Raw genomic sequence first — 18625 nt, 5'->3', positions numbered from 1 at the left:
TAATTGGACGGAATTCATTACATTAGACCATGTCATTTATAATATTTATATGATTCCAAACAGTCACATATTCAACAAAAATAGTCATCACATTAATTATGTGATCAATTTGTCTTTATTTACTTTGCTAAAACTTAAATTTATAAAACCTGCATGCTGATAGCATCTTACATTTGATGAAATTCAGTGTTCTGTGGTTTCCACTTGTGCACATTCAACAAGATTGGGTTATCAGCATTACTAGAAGGACCCTATTGTGTTTTATATGATGATCCTCCAGCTTGGAACTTCACAGTAAGTGAGGTATTGATTTGAGCTCAATACCTGCTGAACATAGTTCTTCAAAGTGCTAAAAAAAAGTACCTGCCAAATGAAAGAATCTTTCAACCCTGGAGTGGGGAGAATGATTTTTAATAAATGTGAGTGCCTTTTGCATGTTGCATGGAATTTTGAAAATATCATTTATCCTAAATACACAATCCAATGTGATTTACTTGTTTTGCATGTGGAAATGTCACCTGCCATATCAGTAAACAAAGGATATTGCAGTCATCAAGCCATCAGCCACTGTAGCCGCCCACGACTGTGCACCTTGAGGGGATTCAGGATGGAGAAAAACAGGATACTTGCCTTTGATATCAAGGCCAGATATATCATATCAAAGGATTGATTTCAGTGAGGCCAGACTCTTGCATCTTCCTATATATAGAAAAGCACTAAATTCATTAACTTGAGATGTCTGGTTTTCTTTAACAGTAATCTTCTGATGTTCCGACTACCTGGTTTTTGTTGCAGAAACTCCTGTATATATCCTGGCTCCTCTCATACTTCTTAGGAGCAGTCCCTCAGAGCAAGCTGAGAGGCTGTCTTCCAGGCTCATGTCCTCAGCAAGTCCACCGAATAAAACATGATTCTCAACTTGCGGGTTGTGCATTTTTTTCAGTCGACGTGCATTTTTTCTCTTTCATGGAAAACTGGCCATACGTTGGGGTGAGTGGTAACAGGTCCAGACACATGCAGGAACCCATTGCTCTGGTTCCCTCCGCTCCTCTCACATGCAACACATACCCATTCCTGCAAGCCCTTCTTCAGAAAATTGTGAATCTAAGGGCCCATGTCAATTTGTTGTGTCTCTTTTTCATCTAGTACAAACAAAAAAGTGTTGACAGAGTGGAAGAAAGTTCCTTTCCCAAGGAGCTCAGTGAATATATTCCTTTGGAATTAGAGAGGAAATTAAACTGTGGCTGAACCTTTTTCCTCTTTTCTTTCCAAAAGCTTCCTGCTGTTTGATGTCCAGGATGATTGCTTAGGCTACACAAGGGGCCACTGGAATAATAAGCTTGCTTACTTAGCAGAGCCTGGATATTTCTTAAATTTGAAACAAAGCTGAGAAAGATAAATTTTGTCTTTGTAGTCTGTGTTTACAGTTTGTACGTGGTGAGACTTGTCTGTAATACATTGCATCTAAGCAGTGGGGTAGTTGGCTTCTATACCAATTGAAAGAAGAATGTTTAAGTCTGCCAGATGCTGTTTTCATTAAATTATTATGAAACTTCTATTTATACAAAGTTAGGTGAAAATGATCTCATAGGTTCTTATCAGCTCTACAGTTCAATTTCTCAAATGACTCAATGATTCCCCTTAAATCCATGGCACTTAAGATAATTTCTGAATTATCACATAAGAAATAATTTTCACATTTGTTTTTAGAAGGAAGAAGTTACCATATGAACTAATGGGTGGATCATAGATTAATACAGCTGCAGGTTGGATAAGAGAAGCACTGTACATTTTAATACTTAATGTGACTTTTTAAGAGACAGTATAATTTATTGGTTTAGTGCGTGGGCTTTGGATTTTGGGCTGCCCTGGGTTGAGATCCTGGCTTGGTATATCACTTAGCTAAGGTTTTTTTTGATTGCAAAGAAACAAACGTTGGTCAGCTTAGGCAAAAAAGGAAATTTATTGGCAAACTGAAAGATTGGAGAACGACATCTTGAAATAGGAAGAAGTCAATGGTTTTGGGTGGAGCAAGGAAACAAGAACTAAAGGAAATTTCTCAAGACAGGAACAATCAGATCAGAATACTGCTTCTAAATTAATGGGACCTCACCATTTTTTAAAGCCTTGCACTAATTCTTCAAGGGTAGAAGTCCCAGGAAAGAGTGTTTGGCTAAATTTTATCCCCCTTCCAGTTCCAGTCTAGTGGAAAGAAGGATCTGGGCCTTCAACTTTTATAATGGAAATCAACTATTTTTTTTTTTTTTTAAACATCTTTATTGAAGTATAATTGCCTTACAATGGTGTGTTAGCTTCTGCTTTATAACAAAGTTAATCAGTTATACATATATAATATGTTCCCATATCTCTTCCCTCTTGCATCTCCCTCCCTCCCACCCTCCCCATCCCACCCCTCTAGGTGGTCACAAAGCACCGAGCTGATCTCCCTGTGCTATGTGGCTGCTTCCCACTAGCTATCTATTTTACATTTGGTAGTGTATATATGTCCATGACACTCTCTCACCCTGTCACATCTCACCCCACCCCCTCCCCATATCCTCAAGTCCATTCTCTAGTAGGTCTGTGTCTTTATTCCCGTCTTGCCACTAGGTTCTTCATGGCCTTTTTTTTTTTTTTTTTTCCTTAGATTCCATATATATGTGTTAGCATACTGTATTTGTTTTTCTCTTTCTGACTTACTTCACTCTGTATGACAGACTCTAACTCCATCCACCTCATTACAAATACCTCCATTTCATTTCTTTTTATGGCTGAGTAATATTCCACTGTATATATGTGCCACATCTTCTTTTTTTTTTTTTTTTAAACATCTTTATTGAAGTATAATTGCCTTACAATAGTGTGTTAGCTTCTGCTTTATAACAAAGTGAATCAGTTATACATATACAATATGTTCCCATTTCTCTTCCCTCTTGCATCTCCCTCCCTCCCACCCTCCTCATCCCACCCCTCTAGGTGGTCACAAAGCACCAAGCTGATCTCCCTGTGCTATGCGGCTGCTTCCCACTAGCTATCTATTTTACATTTGGTAGTGTATATATGTCCATGACACTCTCTTACCCTGTCACATCTCACCCCACCCCCTCCCCATATCCTCAAGTCCATTCTCTAGTAGGTCTGTGTCTTTATTCCCGTCTTGCCACTAGGTTCTTCATGGCCTTTTTTTTTTTTTTTTTTTTTTTCCTTAGATTCCGTATATATGTGTTAGCATACTGTATTTGTTTTTCTCTTTCTGACTTACTTCACTCTGTATGACAGACTCTAACTCCATCCACCTCATTACAAATACCTCCATTTCATTTCTTTTTATGGCTGAGTAATATTCCATTGTATATATGTGCCACATCTTCTTTATCCATTCATCTGTCGATGGACATTTAGGTTGCTTCCATGTCCTGGCTATTGTAAATAGAGCTGCAATGAACATTTTGGTACATGACTCTTTTTGAACTATGGTTTTCTCAGGGTATATGCCCAGTAGTGGGATTGCTGGATCGTATGGTAGTTCTATTTGTAGTTTTTTAAGGAACCTCCATACTGTTCTCCATAGTGGCTGTATCAATTTACATTCCCACCAACAGTGCAAGAGAGTTCCCTTTCCTCCACACCCTCTCCAGCATTTATTGTTTGTAGATTTTTTGATGATGGCCATTCTGACCGGTGTGAGATGATATCTCATTGTAGTTTTGATTTGCATTTCTCTAATGATTAATGATGTTGAGCATTCTTTCATGTTTCTGTAGGCCATCTGTATATCTTCTTTGGAGAAATGTCTATTTAGGTCTTCTGCCCATTTTTGGATTGGGTTGTTCGTTTTTTTGTTATTGAGCTGCATGAGCTGCTTGTAAATCTTGGAGATTAATCCTTTGTCAGTTGCTTCATTTGCAAATATTTTCTCCCATTCTGAGGGTTGTCTTTTGGTCTTGTTTATGGTTTCCTTTGCTGTGCAAAAGCTTTTAAGTTTCATTAGGTCCCATTTGTTTATTTGTGTTCTTATTTCCATTTCTCTGGGAGCTGGGTCAAAAAGAATCTTGCTGTGGAAATCAACTATTTTACTACTTATTAAGACAATTGCTTATGAGCTATGGTGCTATTACATTATTACTTTGTATTTTCTACAGTTCTCTCACATACATTTGCTTCCTTAAATTCTCACAATATGCTGTTAGGTAACTAGTAGATTTTATTATCCTTGTTTTATGGATAAGAACCCTGAACTTAGGGACATTGACTAAAGCCTAAAGCCTGATGTTCTTCCAAACCGCGTGTGTTTCGTTCTACAGAGCGCATCCCGTTACCACACTATCATCGGTTTGGGACAAAAGACGAGAGTGAACAACACTGAGACAGAATGTTCTTTCTGAGAAATAGTCGGATCTCGATGAAATTCGGAGCAGACTCCTTAGCAAGAGGATTGTTTGTTCGCTGCTTGGCTGCAGGTTGGTCGGGCTACCGTGTGTTTCCTAGAAGTCGATGTTCTGAGAGTGAAACCCTGATAACACACTCACAGGATGGGATCCGCATCGCAGTTCAACCCTGTGATCTTGTGATTTCATTGCAAAGATACCCAAGCCTGTAAAACTGAGTTTTGAAAGTTTAGCTTTGATACTGTTAACCTGTTAAAATGTGACAGTACAGAAAAGCAACGTGTCACACACCACAGAATTTTCCAAAGCAGTTCTTGGCTGCATGTGGGGGGCAAAGCTGCATTTGTCTTCCTTTCAGCTTGACACCTGGGCACCTACACTTAAGAGTGGGCTAGTGTGTTTGATAACAGGCTCAGTTTTTGTCTCTGCAAGGTGACAGCTCTGCTGGGATAAATGCTTACTTAGTCTAGGAGGCTGTTTTTTGGAAACCATGAGGAAGCTAGCATTGTCTGGGGTCCATCTTCCTTTACTGCTCTCTCTGCAACAAGAAAGCAGAAGTATGTTGGTAGTAAACAAAGTCAGCATTCTCCCACTTCACTAAGAAAACTAGCAAGAAAGGGATCAGAAAAGGGAGAACATATTTAATTTCTTTTGGGACCTACCGACTGGGTCCTCATTTCTTTTACGTTACTTTCTTAAAGCGCTTGACATGAGATCCTGAGAACAGCCCACGTTGCATGTGTTCTGCTAAAACCTCAAGGCTGCCTGGTGTTCAGCATCCTTTTCAGGACTCACCCTTTTGCTGCTGCTTATTTGAGTTCTTACAGTTACGGGCTGTACCTCCTACGAGACTGTGAACTCCGTGAGAATTAGAGACTATTTCTCATCCATATTTTGCATCCTTTAGTGCCTCTCAAAGTGCCATCTGTGGACCAGCAGAATTGGCATCGCCTGGGAGCTTGTTAGAATCTCCTATTTTGCTCCTGACTTACTGAGTCGGAACCTTTGTTTTAACAAGATCCCAGGTGCTTTCTATGCACATTAAAAATTGAGCAATGCTGCTCTGTAGCACTTTTTGTACAATATATGTTAAATAATAATAAAGATAAGCATAATAAAGCATGTGAGGCAGGTAATTATATATCACTGATAGAACACCCTCCACTGCCATTTTTTTTCTTTCCACCTCTTTAACATTCTCGAGTCACCCCAGAATCCTAGAAGCGATGGAAACTTGATCCTTCTGAATACAGATGAGGTTGGTAGTTTCAGAATCTACTTGCCCAACTCAAAAAAAAAAAAAAAAAAAATTAAAATAAATGATCACGCAGTGAGGAGGGATGAAGGAAGAGAGGCAGTGCACAGGAAGCTTAGTTCTTTTGTGCTTCACTCAAAAAGACTGCCTGCTGCCTACACATGGTTGTCACCGCGAGCTCCAGGGAGCAGTAAGGACCCTAAGGCTCTGTCTCAGTTTTCCTCATCACTCCATCCATCCTCAGCTAGCTCACTCACTTTTATCTGTTTCATTTATCGATTTTTATGCTCAGGCTTTATTTGGAGGAAAAAAAAAATCACAACTTAAAATATGCACCAAAAAATCAGCACAAAATGATCCCCACCCCAACTCAAAAGCCAAGTTAAAAACCACTTTGCTAAGCCATGCATTATAATATTGTATTATCAAGGAGTGGGTTAATAGTTACTAACGTGCTCCATGCTCAGTGTACTAATTGACATTTAAAAATTTTTAATTAAAAGATAAGGAGGGAATTTAACCAAGTTCACCAGTGATCATTTGCCTTCCCTGCTCTTCAAGTTTCTTATGTTGGAAGCTGGCTATTTTGTTTACCCACAGGATTCATTCTGGGGGTAATTATGATTGCATAAGCTCAAAGTGCTGTTCCAAAAAGTTATTGATACTTTCGTTAAGTTGGGCTCTGTTCAGTATTTGTTGACTGCATGCTGTATGGCAAGGACTGGGGTAGTAGCTGGGTCTATAAAGGGGAGAATGACACAGTCATGTGCTCTCGAGAAACTTGTAGGCTGGTAGGCTGGACAGGCATGTAAATAGATCATTTCGAAAGACTAATTTAAGTGTTATGATACCAGGATACTCAGGGTATGCGGGTATACTCAGGGTATGCGGGAGAGAGGAGCATTATGTGATTGGAGAAGAGACACTTCTCCTGGGACTGTGTTTTGCGTGAGGGGTGGAGGCAGGTGAAGAAATAATTGCTGGAAACACATTCCAGATAGAAGTCACAGTGAAACTAAAAATACTGATGTATGAAACAGCATGTTCTATTTTGGGAACTTTGCCAAGTGCAAATTACAGTGCAGGAGAGGCAGACAGTGAGGCTAGAGAGATAAGCTAGTCTCTGGAAAGAATCTGCCAAACTTGACATGCTTGAATTTATCTGTAAATAAGTGATGTCATGAATTCTACATTAGGAAAACAACCACTCCCACCGCCACCACCACTGGTTCAAAGAAAAAATGCACTCATTTTCAACCTTATTGTGAAAGTATGCTCTTTTTCCTTAGGGTATGCTGATCTTCCTCAGTAGCAGAATGGCTTATGAAATTATGTCTCTTCCCAGTGTCGTGACGGAAACAGGCATGAACAGTGGGAAAGAACTGTAGTCCAATAAGATAGTATCTAAGTCAGCACTGCATTTATTGGGGGCATTAAAAAGAACACTCAACATTTTGCATGACTTTGATATACACGGCTGTAGTGGTATAGAGCGGTGAGCTGACCTATGGAAAAGGGAACAAAGTCTTTGTTTTTGCAGAAACCACCGCTGATGCATTGCAGTGTCTAGAAATTTACAGTCGTGGATATCAGAAAGAGGCATATTATTATTAATAACTTTATTGAATACATTGTAAGAGGAAGGAAGAAAGTACTTAGGTATCCCCCATATACTCTCTATTTTCTTCTTGGTAAAGGAAATGATTTATGGTAAGAATTAAACTCCATGAGGGTTAACGTATGCTTTTTGTTATTGTTGAATTCATAACATTTAAACATATTGTAGGCACTTAAGAACTATTTACTGAATAAATGGATGCATGAGTTAATTCATTAATCTGAAAGGGGATAGACTGAGTTTTTCTGAGCAGTGTCTTATTAGCTAGATACTACCACTGATAAAAAATAATGAAAACTACAGGGAATAATACCCCTAGGAACATGGAGATGAGTGACATATTCTAAAGGTGGGAACTCCTGTTGGTCAGAGGATTCCGTTAGGCAGTGAGGGGGTAGGTGGTGGGTGATGGGGGTAGATAAAATTTGAATAAAAAATAAAATATGGAAATGTTATCTGAGATTCTAAGAAATTTTCAGTGATATTTTAAAAATCATAAAATAAATTAATACATGCTTATTGATAAAAATCAAGCAAACAAAGACATAGTTACAAACCTAGTGTTGCCCTAGTGTGGTGCAAGAACAGACCAGTAAATCAGTAGAACCAAAAAGAGGGCTCAGATTGGACCCATGTATACATGGGACCCCAGGTGGATTTATTGTGAAGCAAACAAAGCTTAGGCTTCATGGCTCCTTACTTGCTTTGGGAGGGGCCCTCCCAAGATATTCACATTGCTATATGTTTTAGTGAAATTTGCAAGAGTAAGTTATTTTTATTGCAATTAGTGAGGACCACTAGCTCTTGCCACTCTGACTACCCCTTCATTACACTTCCCTTTTGTGTCGTATTCGAGTGTCCATGGACAGTTTGAATCCAGTTGAGAGGAAATGAGTTGGGAATGTGCCATTTTATCTACAATTCGGAAGATGCATAAAGGGTATGAATACACAATGTAGAGAAGAGGAAATTCCAAAAGGTAACAAGTATGGTCAAGGTAACAGTGTATGTCAAAATACTCATCATAACTGGTAATTAGAGGATCCCAAACAAAATGCGTCATCTCTGTTGTAATTATTGCCCTCAGTCAGTTGGATAATGGCATATGTTGGCAGGAATGTGGGGATATAGGGATCTTCATGCCCTGGTGGGAGTATAGTCTGAGTGTATTTATTTTGGAGGTGGTGGTATTTAATAAACTAAGTATATTTGTTCCATATGGCCCAAGAGTAATGCTCTGGATTAAATATCCTAATGAAGTTCTCGTATCTAAAAATATTGACTGCAGCATTATTTCTGCCACTAAGGAAGTGAGGCAAGCTGGCTGTCCATCATTAGGAGAGGGGATAAACAAAATGGAATAGTATGCAGCAGTTAGAAGCAATGGATTAGGTGTTCACATAGCAATGTGGATGGATCCTAAGACACAGGACTAAAAGAAACCAGTAAGAAACAGAATTTTGATGTAAATATGCAACACAAATAAATATTGAATACAAAAGTGTATACATACACGCTCACAAAACAATACACATGCTGCAAAAATGCATCAGAATAAGAGGTAAACTGTAAACACCAGTAAAGGATTAATAAACAGGTCTAAAACTTGGTTCCTCTCTCCCTGCCTGAGGCAGTTCCGACTTTAGCCAGACCCCTTTGTTAGCAAATTGATGGAATTTACTAATTGGAAGGTAACTGAAAATCTTCCAGGAGGTGCCATGTTCTGATTTCTTATCTAAGGAATTTTTATAGCAGGATGTACCTGGTCTGTCTGGATTATTTATTATAAATTAGTCTTCAGTTTATGGCTTTATGAGCCATAGCTGGGCTGGATAATGGAAGTTAATCACATAGACCTTCTTACTACATAACCAGAAAGTATAAAGGTTGAGAGAACCACAGAAGTAAAGGGCTTCCTTGTGCCATTTTGTATTGCCCGTTGTGCTTCTTGCTCTGAACCCAAAATGCATCCTAACGTGAAAAAGGGATTTAGGAAGATATGTCCTGATATGATGCGGCTCCTTTTGTGTAAACTTGACTAACCATTAGTGAAGCTTGGTGCTTGGTAAGACATGGGTTTTGTGAGCCTGATTGATGATTCAGCTTATTGTGTTAGTATAAGCACATTGTAATAGTTGCCTGGGAGCACAGGTAGAGTACTAAGAGGGGGATAAAAATAAATAAGTAAATAAATTAGTAAATAATATAAATAAGAGAAAGCCTCACTAGGACAAATGATGATGATATGCTATGAACTGAGGATGTGATTTAACTTTCATCAGCTGTCATCAAAGAAGGTCCAGTGTTTTAGGGTGAGTTGTTACGAAATGATAGATAACAAGAACACATTTGGGTATTTGGAAATGGGACACTGCCATAAAAAACAGTGAAACATGTGGACTTGATGGTGGGTAAACTTGGGGAGATGTTAATAAAATCTTAAGAGCCATGAGGACCACGTTAACAGTAGCTAAAAGGGCCTCAAATAGCCTGTTGGTGAGAGATTCGAGGAGAGAGAAAATGTTATTGGAAGTTGTAAGAAAAGAGACACTTGGCATATAATAGAAGAAAGTTTATCAGCACTGTACCCTGCAGTGATATGGAAAATAGCAAATGTAACTGATGAACCCCATGATCTAGCTAAGATTTTCAGGCAGAACTTTGACAATGCCAACTTCCTTCATCTCACTGCCCTTCATAAAATACAAGTAGAGGGAAATGATTTAAAAAAAGAAACAGTTCATTTTTCAAGCATAATTTAGAGGAAACATAAAAGATTAAGGACTTGCTGGATTCGAAATAAAATTTTTCATTCCTGGCCTCTCCACATGATGAGAGATTCTCAAAGTAAGAAAGATCATCAGGCAAGCGATTAATTCCAGAGAACAGTGGGAGAAAAATGGTACAAAAATAAAGCAAATAGTGTGTGTTTTAAGATCCTTTCCTAAGATAAATTAGATGTTTCCTACCTTCAAAAAGTTTGGATTCTGTTGTAGATTCTGGTGGAGGAGACAGACAAGTAAGCAAATAGGTACAATTTAGTGTAATAAGAGCCCCGATAAAAGAAACATGGGATGCTATGAAAGCATGTATTAGGGACACTTTACCCTGACTTGGGAAGGAGGAAACCATAAGATCAGGCTTTCCAAGAGGGCCATGCCTAAACTAAGCCTTGAGGAATAAAAAGGAGTTAGGGAAGGTGGGTGGGACAGGGGGGGAGAGGTGATGATTTCAAGTAGAGAGAGTGGAGTCATGTTAGAGGAAACCCTCAGAAAAATCTCCCGAAGGAACCCTGAACCACTCTTGGCAATCTTGTAATCGTTTTCTCCTTTTATAGGAACAAGTAGGATCAACTGGCTATAAAAATTCTTTTTTTAAAAAGATTTTTGTTACAATTTTTAAAAACTTATGCAGAAGAAGAGAGACTAGTATAATTAACTGTCATGTATTAATCACTTAGCTTAAAAATAATCAAGCTCATGGCCAATCTTATTTTGTTTATGTTTACCTCCTCCCCCATTGCATTATTTTAAAGCAAACCCCAGGCATATATAATTTCATCTGTAAATACTGTAGTTACCTTTAATGCATAAAAACTCTTTCTGATGAATAATATAATACTTTTATCACACACACACAAATTAACATGAGTTCTTAATATTGATGCTTCCTTTTGCACAAGCTAGGCCAGTGGGTTCCTTCTGGGAAACTGATCACTTAAGTCACTCTAGTCCAGAAAGTGAGTTATTCAGTATTTGAGGTCATTTGTTAAAAATTCCTTTTCTTGGGGAAAATTATGCTAGCTTCCTCTTTTATGGGTATTTATGAGTAATAGGCTAGGGAAAAATCTGTCCCTAATTGCCCCAAGGAGTTATAAAAATGTAAGAAATGAAAGTCACTATGGGATCTTAATTTTGTTCCTGAGTGAAGTAATAGGAAGTATTGGGCATTTCCTTTAGGACAATGGTCCAGTTATTTTTAGGGAGGCCTAGCTGCTGATTTCAGAAAATCCCTATCTGGTCTGCTCTTAGTGCTAAGTCATCTTATACTAGCTTGGGTTCTGGGCTGATCTGGGTGGATGAATCTCCCTTACCTTTATTCAGAGGAACAAAATTCATTGTTGTGAATAGTTAGCACTGTAGATAACAGGAAATTAGGAGATGGGGTAAACAAGACCAGCCCTGGTACCATGGTATCTCGGGATTTCTGTTTAAGTATGAATTACAATCAAATGCTATCTAGCCTTGAAGTAGTAGCTACAGGGGAGAAATCTTCAATTTGGCTGAACCCAGGATATATGCTTATAGATTCAGAGATGAGAACATGACATGTTCTAAGCTCTGCAAGAATTGAGTCAACTATAGAGTTGGTAAGGCAGGTGCTGGAAAAGTTAGTAGTCGCCAAATGTAAGCAAAGAAATTAGGAATACTTGAAATACTTTAAGTAATAGATTGCTGTGATCAGACTTGTGTTGGAGCGGGGCACATAGGAGGGCACAAAAGCCAACAGGAGACTATTTTATTACAACAACTAAGAGATGATTAGTGCATGAATGAAAGTAGTGCCGATGACAGCCGTGACTGTGGAGAGCATGGAAAGATGTTTGTAGATTGAATACATAGTACAGGCAGGCCAGTTGGACAGGAAGTTGAGAGGAAGGAGTCAAAGATGGCTCCCAGATTTGTGGCCTGACGGTCTTGAAGATTGGTGGGATGCAGATATCCAACTGCAGTGTTTCTTGGCTGATGTGCAAACTACTGGATTACTTGTCAGTGGTCACTGCCACTCTAAACCCCATTCAGTATTACAGCAGTGGCATTTCTGAGGTCAGGGCTATGGCCAGAGGGTTAATTAGGGGATGGGTCAGGCAGTTTGTATTGGAGCAAAATGCTTATTCATCTGACCTGTCCTCTGCTCAGCACAGAAAACAGTCCCCAAGTTCCCATGTTCCAATGAACTTCATCATATTCCCTAAGGCTTTTAGTTACTCTTACACTAAAATAAGGCTTTATTTGGTGTTTACAAATTCTAGAGTCTACTTGACGATCTATAATCTTATAGATTATAAGAAAAAAAAGTGAAACACACTTTGATTTAAAGGATATTTCATCCTAAAATTAAAATTAATACTTTCATAAGTTAGATAGGCCTTCATGTGTTATGTATCCCTGCATCTTAATATTGATCATTTATTAAAATCTTTAAATTGATCTTTACCTTTCGTCCGAAAAATGATTATAACTCTTGGGCTTGGGCTGTTTTCCTTCTGGGTAAACCAGAAGAAGAAGCAGAATATTTAATAATAGATTGTTCTGAATCCCAGGTTCTTAACAGGCTTTATAAACTGGATGTGGAGACAGAATCTTTTGTTCTTTTTCAGAATAATTTATTCCAGCATTTATGGACTGGAATAGTTGGTTTCAGCCACCTGTTTTCTCCGTGGACTGTTTCTTCCCTGTATAATATATATTTCTACACTTAATTCCAAAGGTTAGTCACCTGGCATAGCCAGAAGGAAAGCAACAAAATGGTAACATTTATTATCTGGAAGAGAGGCACGTTTTTCTCTCATATCTTTAATATCTAATACTTCTTTCTAGTTTTCAAATTATGCAGCAGCAAAGTGTTTTACATACCTGGGGAATACCTACTAACTGACAAACATGCAAAGTCCAAGAAAAATTTTTGGTGATTTTTTTAGTAATGGAACAAATTTTTAATTTATTATCTTGTACCCAGAAGTTAGTTTTTACTGGTGACTTACTAGGCTCTGGCACTGATGGTTGATTTGCTGTTATATCAGTTACTTAATTAAAATGAATTATTCATAGTTTTTCCTGATGAACGACCTAATTATTATGCTAATCATAATAATCTAAGTCTTCAATGTTTTCTGATGCATCCTGCCTAATGGGGTTATTAAATATGTGTATAATTATAGTCTTATAAAAATTCAGAAACATGGTTTGACAGACATTTTTATTTCTATTTAGACCTTCAAAAACATCAGATGTAAGATATCTTTTGCCCTGAACTCAATTAATCTCTTAAATGTCATTTTCTCTTTCTAATATAAAACTGAGCGAGTATAATAAATAAAATGACAACCAACTTTATTAGTAATACTAAGAAGTGGAAGAGATTTTATACCCAGTCCTGCTTTTGAGAACTTTAGCATTAACAAGAAAATTTTCCTTCATGTGGGGATTCTAATGAAAGCAAAAGCAGGGAACTGATGTGATATTTATTGTTATGTTGTGAAATCTTACTTGTTCATAGGAGAAGCAACTATGCCATCCATGGGTTCATTAACAATTAACTGTATCAGGGACATCTTTCCTTTACTTCTCTATTACTTTGTTTAATTTCTCAGCCCCAAATCATCATATTTGCATATGCTTATCTTATTTCAGGGCAAAACTTAATATTTAAAGATATTAGGGTATTCTTTTGCATTCAGTAATAACAACCCCATTAATAACCACCTCCCAAGGGCATCTAAAACTGGAACATCTGACGCACAATCAAGGTAATAGGAAGTGATATTTTGATATCAGGTCTCAAATCAAGCGGTTTGACAACCCATAGCTGGGTATATATAACCAAGAACTAATTAGGGTTCAAAAACACATGCTCAATTTTGTTGCAGTCTAGCTGTCAAAGGGATTTTTTGAGACTTGAAAACAGTAACTCATGGCTTTTGTGAAACGTGAAGCCTATTCTGAAGAAATAAGACTGACTCTTTTTGGTTGCAACTCATTTTGTCTTTGAGCACACAGGTATAGATGATGAAAATGAACATTTTCCATTATTTAATGGCTTATACTTTTTATAAGATTTTTTTCCTTATTTTCACTCCCTTATTTTCTCTAGCATTTAAAAACCATCCATTTCCATTTGAAGCTCTGAGATCAATAATTGTGTCCTCTAGGACCTGCAAGTGGAAGACATTTGAGGAACTTACGGTCTTGCTTGTCATTCTCCTCTTCATCCTAGTCCTTTTAGAGAGCCGAGGTCCAGCCGTGATAGGAGGCAAACTTGTGTGCTGTGGTCTGATAAAACGCTTTCATTCCCATCTTTTGGGAGCCACTATGATTGAACACGTTATTGGACGGGCCAACTCAGGTTGTTGGCCTGAGTGTACCCTCTATACAATGATGCTGATTTTCTGGTTGCAGGATGGGGAGTGCCATTTGAAATGTTGGGCAGCAGAACAACATTAAATAGTTTTGGTTCTGCTTAAATGATTTTTGTAATTATGTAGGATATAAATAAAGAAAAAATAAACTAATTCCTATTTCTAGCATCTTGTTGAGGCAGCTTCAGCTATATTTTGGCCCTGACTTCCCTTTTCCTTTGGGGTCTGTCTTAGTCTGTTTGGGCTGCTATAACAAAACACTACAGATTAGTTGGTAGCTTATAAACAACAGAAATTTTTTCCTGATAATTCTGGAGGCTGGAAGTCTGGGATCAGGGTGCCCACATGGTTGGGTGAAGGCCAGACTTCTTGTAACCTCACGTGATGGAAGGGACAAGCAAGCTCTCTGAGGACTCTTTTCTAAAGGCACTAAACCTATTTATGAGGGCTCTGCCCTCGTGACCTATTTATGAGGGTTCTGCCCTCATGACCTAATCACCTCCCAAAGATCCCACCTCTTAATACCATTGCCTGTGGTGTTCGGATTTCAACATATTAATTTTTGGTGGGCGGTGAGAAACAATGTTCAGACCATAGGGTCTGTAGAGAAAGGACACTGTAAAGCTGAAAAGCATTATAAAGACTTTCTTTCAACTGCCTCATTTTCTCCCCTCCCTAAGGGGGACTTGATCTTGGCTCTGGTTGCTTCAAGGATGGTGGGTATGATGTAGCTCTGAGATACCTCCTCTCCAAACTCTCCTTAAAGTTCAGTTTCCCCATTTCATTAGAGGAGGAGGAGGAAGATGGAGAGGAGGTAGTTACCTTAATTGGTCAGCAGTGATGTCTTTCTTTTGCTGCTTTTCTGACTAACAGTAATTTACAATCAATGTCCTTTCCATGGTGGGTGACCAAACACTGACTCCTCATGGGACACACATATAGGTTTGGGGGGAGGCTTTGGAGGATGACACTGCACATTTCCCTGCACTGTAAGCTCCAGTCTGGCCCTTCTCCTTCCTTTCCCCCTTGACTCTGGCCAAAAGAAGCCATCTTTTAGCCTCTTATTGGTGGGATTCTGTCACAGGTGAACTGAGCTCTTGAGTGGGGTCCTGCCAAGATAGCTCAAGCCCAGCTGCCTTCTCTGTTGGTCACAAGGCCTGTGGGAAACTCTGGCATCATTTCTAGGGTTGTCATGAACAACTCTGTCCATGTCTTCAGGGACTTGGTGAGACTGTCTTTTGGACATACACCCAGGTACAGTATTTCTGGGTCATATGGGACATGCATTTATTTTGACTAGTGCCCAGTTGCTCTCCAGGAAGTTTGCACTGGTCTGTATTTTCACCAGCAGTGGACAAAGGTTCATATTTAACAACATCTCTGCCAATAGTTAGCATTATTCAGCTTTCCAGTTTTTGCCAGCCTACAATAACTTAACTTGTATTTCTGTAATTGCCAGGGTTTTTTTCGGTTTTTTTGTTTTTTTAGATTTATTGATTGATTGATTGATTGATTGCTATGTTGGGTCTTCGCTTCTGTGCTAGGGCTTTCTCTAGTTGCAGCAAGCGGGGGCCACTCTTCATCGCGGTGCGCGGGCCTTTCACCATCGTGGCCTCTCCTATGGCGGAGCACAGACTCCAGACGCGCAGGCTCAGTAGCTGTGGCTCACGGGCCCAGCTGCTCTGCGGCATGTGGGATCTTCCCAGACCAGGGCTCGAACCCGTGTCCCCTGCATTAGCAGGCAGATTCTCAACCACTGCGCCATCAGGGAAGCCCTTGCCAGTTGTTTTGGTTTGTCATCTGTTTGTCAGCATCTTGAGTTTCTTCTATATTGGATATTCATATTTCCGACTCATTTTTCTATTTGGGTTGTTGTCTTTCACTATACATTTGTAGGTGTTTCTTGTATATTGTAAACATTAATCCCTGGTTGGTTTTACACTTTGCAAATATCTTCTTCCATTCTGTCAGCTATATATTAACTTTATCCATAGTATCTTTTATTGACCAGAAATTCTTCACTTTGATGTAGACAACTTAATTACTCCTTTTTCTTTGTTTGTGCTTTCAAAGTTTTGTTTAAACAATCCTTCCTTCGCCTCAGATCTATAGCTATTCCACATTTTATTCTATCAGCTTTCTAGTTTTATTCTTCACCTTTAGATATTTACTCCTTCGTAGTTTCCTTTGGTGTGTAGGGTTAAGCTGGGATTCACTTTTTGCAAACCATTTTACTAAATAATTCATTGTTTCCCCATGAATTTGTGATGCTATCCTTATCTTATATGAAAGTGTCCCCTCTACATGGTTTATCCCTGAGCTTTCTATTGTGTTTTTTGGTCCATATGATTGTCCTTTTGACAATATCTTTTTTTTATTATTATGAGTTAAAAGTATGTATTTATATCTGGCAGCTTGCCCTTCTTTTTTTCATCTTTTTAAAGTTTGGCTTCCTATTAAATAATAAAATTAATTTATTTAATTCTTTAAAAATCCAACTGGAAATGTGATTGGTATTACATTGAATTTATAGAATAATTAGGAATAGTGAATACCTTTGTCATGTTAAGTCATCTTATCTAAGAGAATAAAATGTCTATTTAATTTTGTAAATCAAGTAGTATGTCCTTTATTAGGGTTTTTATGTTTTCTCCATACCATGTGTTCTTATGTGTTCATGTTGTGTGTTCTTGGTTAAATTCATTACTAGATATTTTATAGCTTTTTTCCTTTTCTTTTTTTTGCTATTGTTATGTTTTCTAGTTGGTTATTGCTGGGGTAAGTTAGTGCTATTGATTTTTTAAGTTGTTATATTCAGGTAAATTTCTGAACTTTCTTATTTCTAATTGCTTCATTTGGTGATAATTCTGTTGTTTTATTAGGAGATGGTAACATCTAGTGCAAATAGTGATCATTTTTCTCTTTTTCTTAATTATTTTTCTTTCCTTTTAGTATTGGTAGGACGTAGTACTGTATCAATCAGTTGTCATTTATTGGGTATGGTTCTATAATTTGGAGGGTATGCTATCTGTGTTTTTCCACTAACTGTAGTGTTTGCTATAAGATTTTGGTATATAAGGTTTACCAGTGAGAGTGAGTTCTCTTCTAGTCTTAGTTTGCTAAGATTTTTGAAAAAGATAAATAGGTCCTGAACTTTATTAAAATCTCTTTGCATCATTTAAATAATGATATATTTTTTTCCACTCTACTGATAAGATAAATGGCATTGATGAGCTTCATGGAGTGTAACTAATTTTGTGCTTCTGGGATTAACCTCATTTGAGCATGATGTCAATTTTTGGGTCTTTTTTTTCAAATGAACTGTTGGATTCAGTTAGCTGGCGGTATGACCTTGGGGAAGCCATATGACCCTTCTATGCCTAAATTCCTTATCAGTAACATGGAGATAATAGTCAAAGAGTTGTCTTTGAATTACATATGTTCAGGGCTTAGGCAAGTTCCTGACATAATAAAACCTATGTAAATGCTTATAATATAGATTTTTTTTGCGATCAGTTAAATGAGCTTCTAATTTTCTTTTCTTCTATACTATCTGATTGTGAAAGCAAAATGATACTAACTCCCAAATGAGTTGGGCACCTTTAGACTTTTTCTTATTTTTTTAATTAATTTTTATAGGAGTATAGTTGCTTTACAATGTTGTGTTAGTTTCTGCTGTATAGCAAAGTGAATCAGCTATATGTATACATATATCCCCTTTTTTTGGATTTTCTTCCCATTTAGGTCACTACAGAGCATTGAGTAGAGTTCCCTGTGCTATACAGTAGGTTCTCATTAATTATCTGCTTTATACATAGTAGTGTATATATGTTAATCCTGATCTCCCAATTCATCCCACCCCCCTTTTCCCCCCTTGGTATCCAAAGCAAGCACATTTAAATAGAGTGCTTACTTACCATCCTGGTTTGAGAGGGTTTTTTCGCCCCTCTTTTTCAAAAAGACAATAATAACTATTGAATATGATGTTAGCTGTGGGTTTGTCATATATGGCCTTTATTATGTTGAGGTGTGTTTACTCTGTGCCTACTTTCTGAAGAGTTTTTACCATAAATGGATGTTGAATTTTATCAAAAGCTTTTTCTGCATCTATTGAGATGATAATTATGGTTTTTATTCTTCAGTTTGTTAATGTGGTATATTACACTGATTGATTTGCGTATATTGAAAAATCCTTGCATCCCTGGGATAAATCCTACTTGATCATG

General features: G+C 37.9%; 1 protein-coding gene across 21 annotated transcripts in view; it reads left to right on the top strand.

The window, feature by feature from the left end:
• GRXCR1 (glutaredoxin and cysteine rich domain containing 1) overlaps positions 1–18625 on the top strand; it is a 364232-nt gene that overhangs the window by 100068 nt on the left and 245539 nt on the right. For 15 of the 21 annotated variants that reach the window (XR_014244108.1, XR_014244109.1, XR_014244110.1 and 12 more), the window contains one exon: positions 4305–4460. The exons of the other annotated variants lie outside the window; for them this stretch is intronic. Coding sequence is in view for 12 of the 15 variants with exons in the window: in XM_082390748.1 (XP_082246874.1) it covers positions 4373–4460 (88 nt within the window). In the remaining 3 variants the exon portion in view is untranslated. The remainder of the gene's footprint in view (positions 1–4304; positions 4461–18625) is intronic. 21 annotated transcript variants of the gene reach the window in all.

This window comes from Balaenoptera borealis (genome assembly GCF_965194805.1).
Source record: "Balaenoptera borealis genome assembly, chromosome: 4".
In the NCBI taxonomy this organism is placed as follows: domain Eukaryota; kingdom Metazoa; phylum Chordata; class Mammalia; order Artiodactyla; family Balaenopteridae; genus Balaenoptera; species Balaenoptera borealis.
This window is presented reverse-complemented; position numbering and strand designations above follow the sequence as displayed.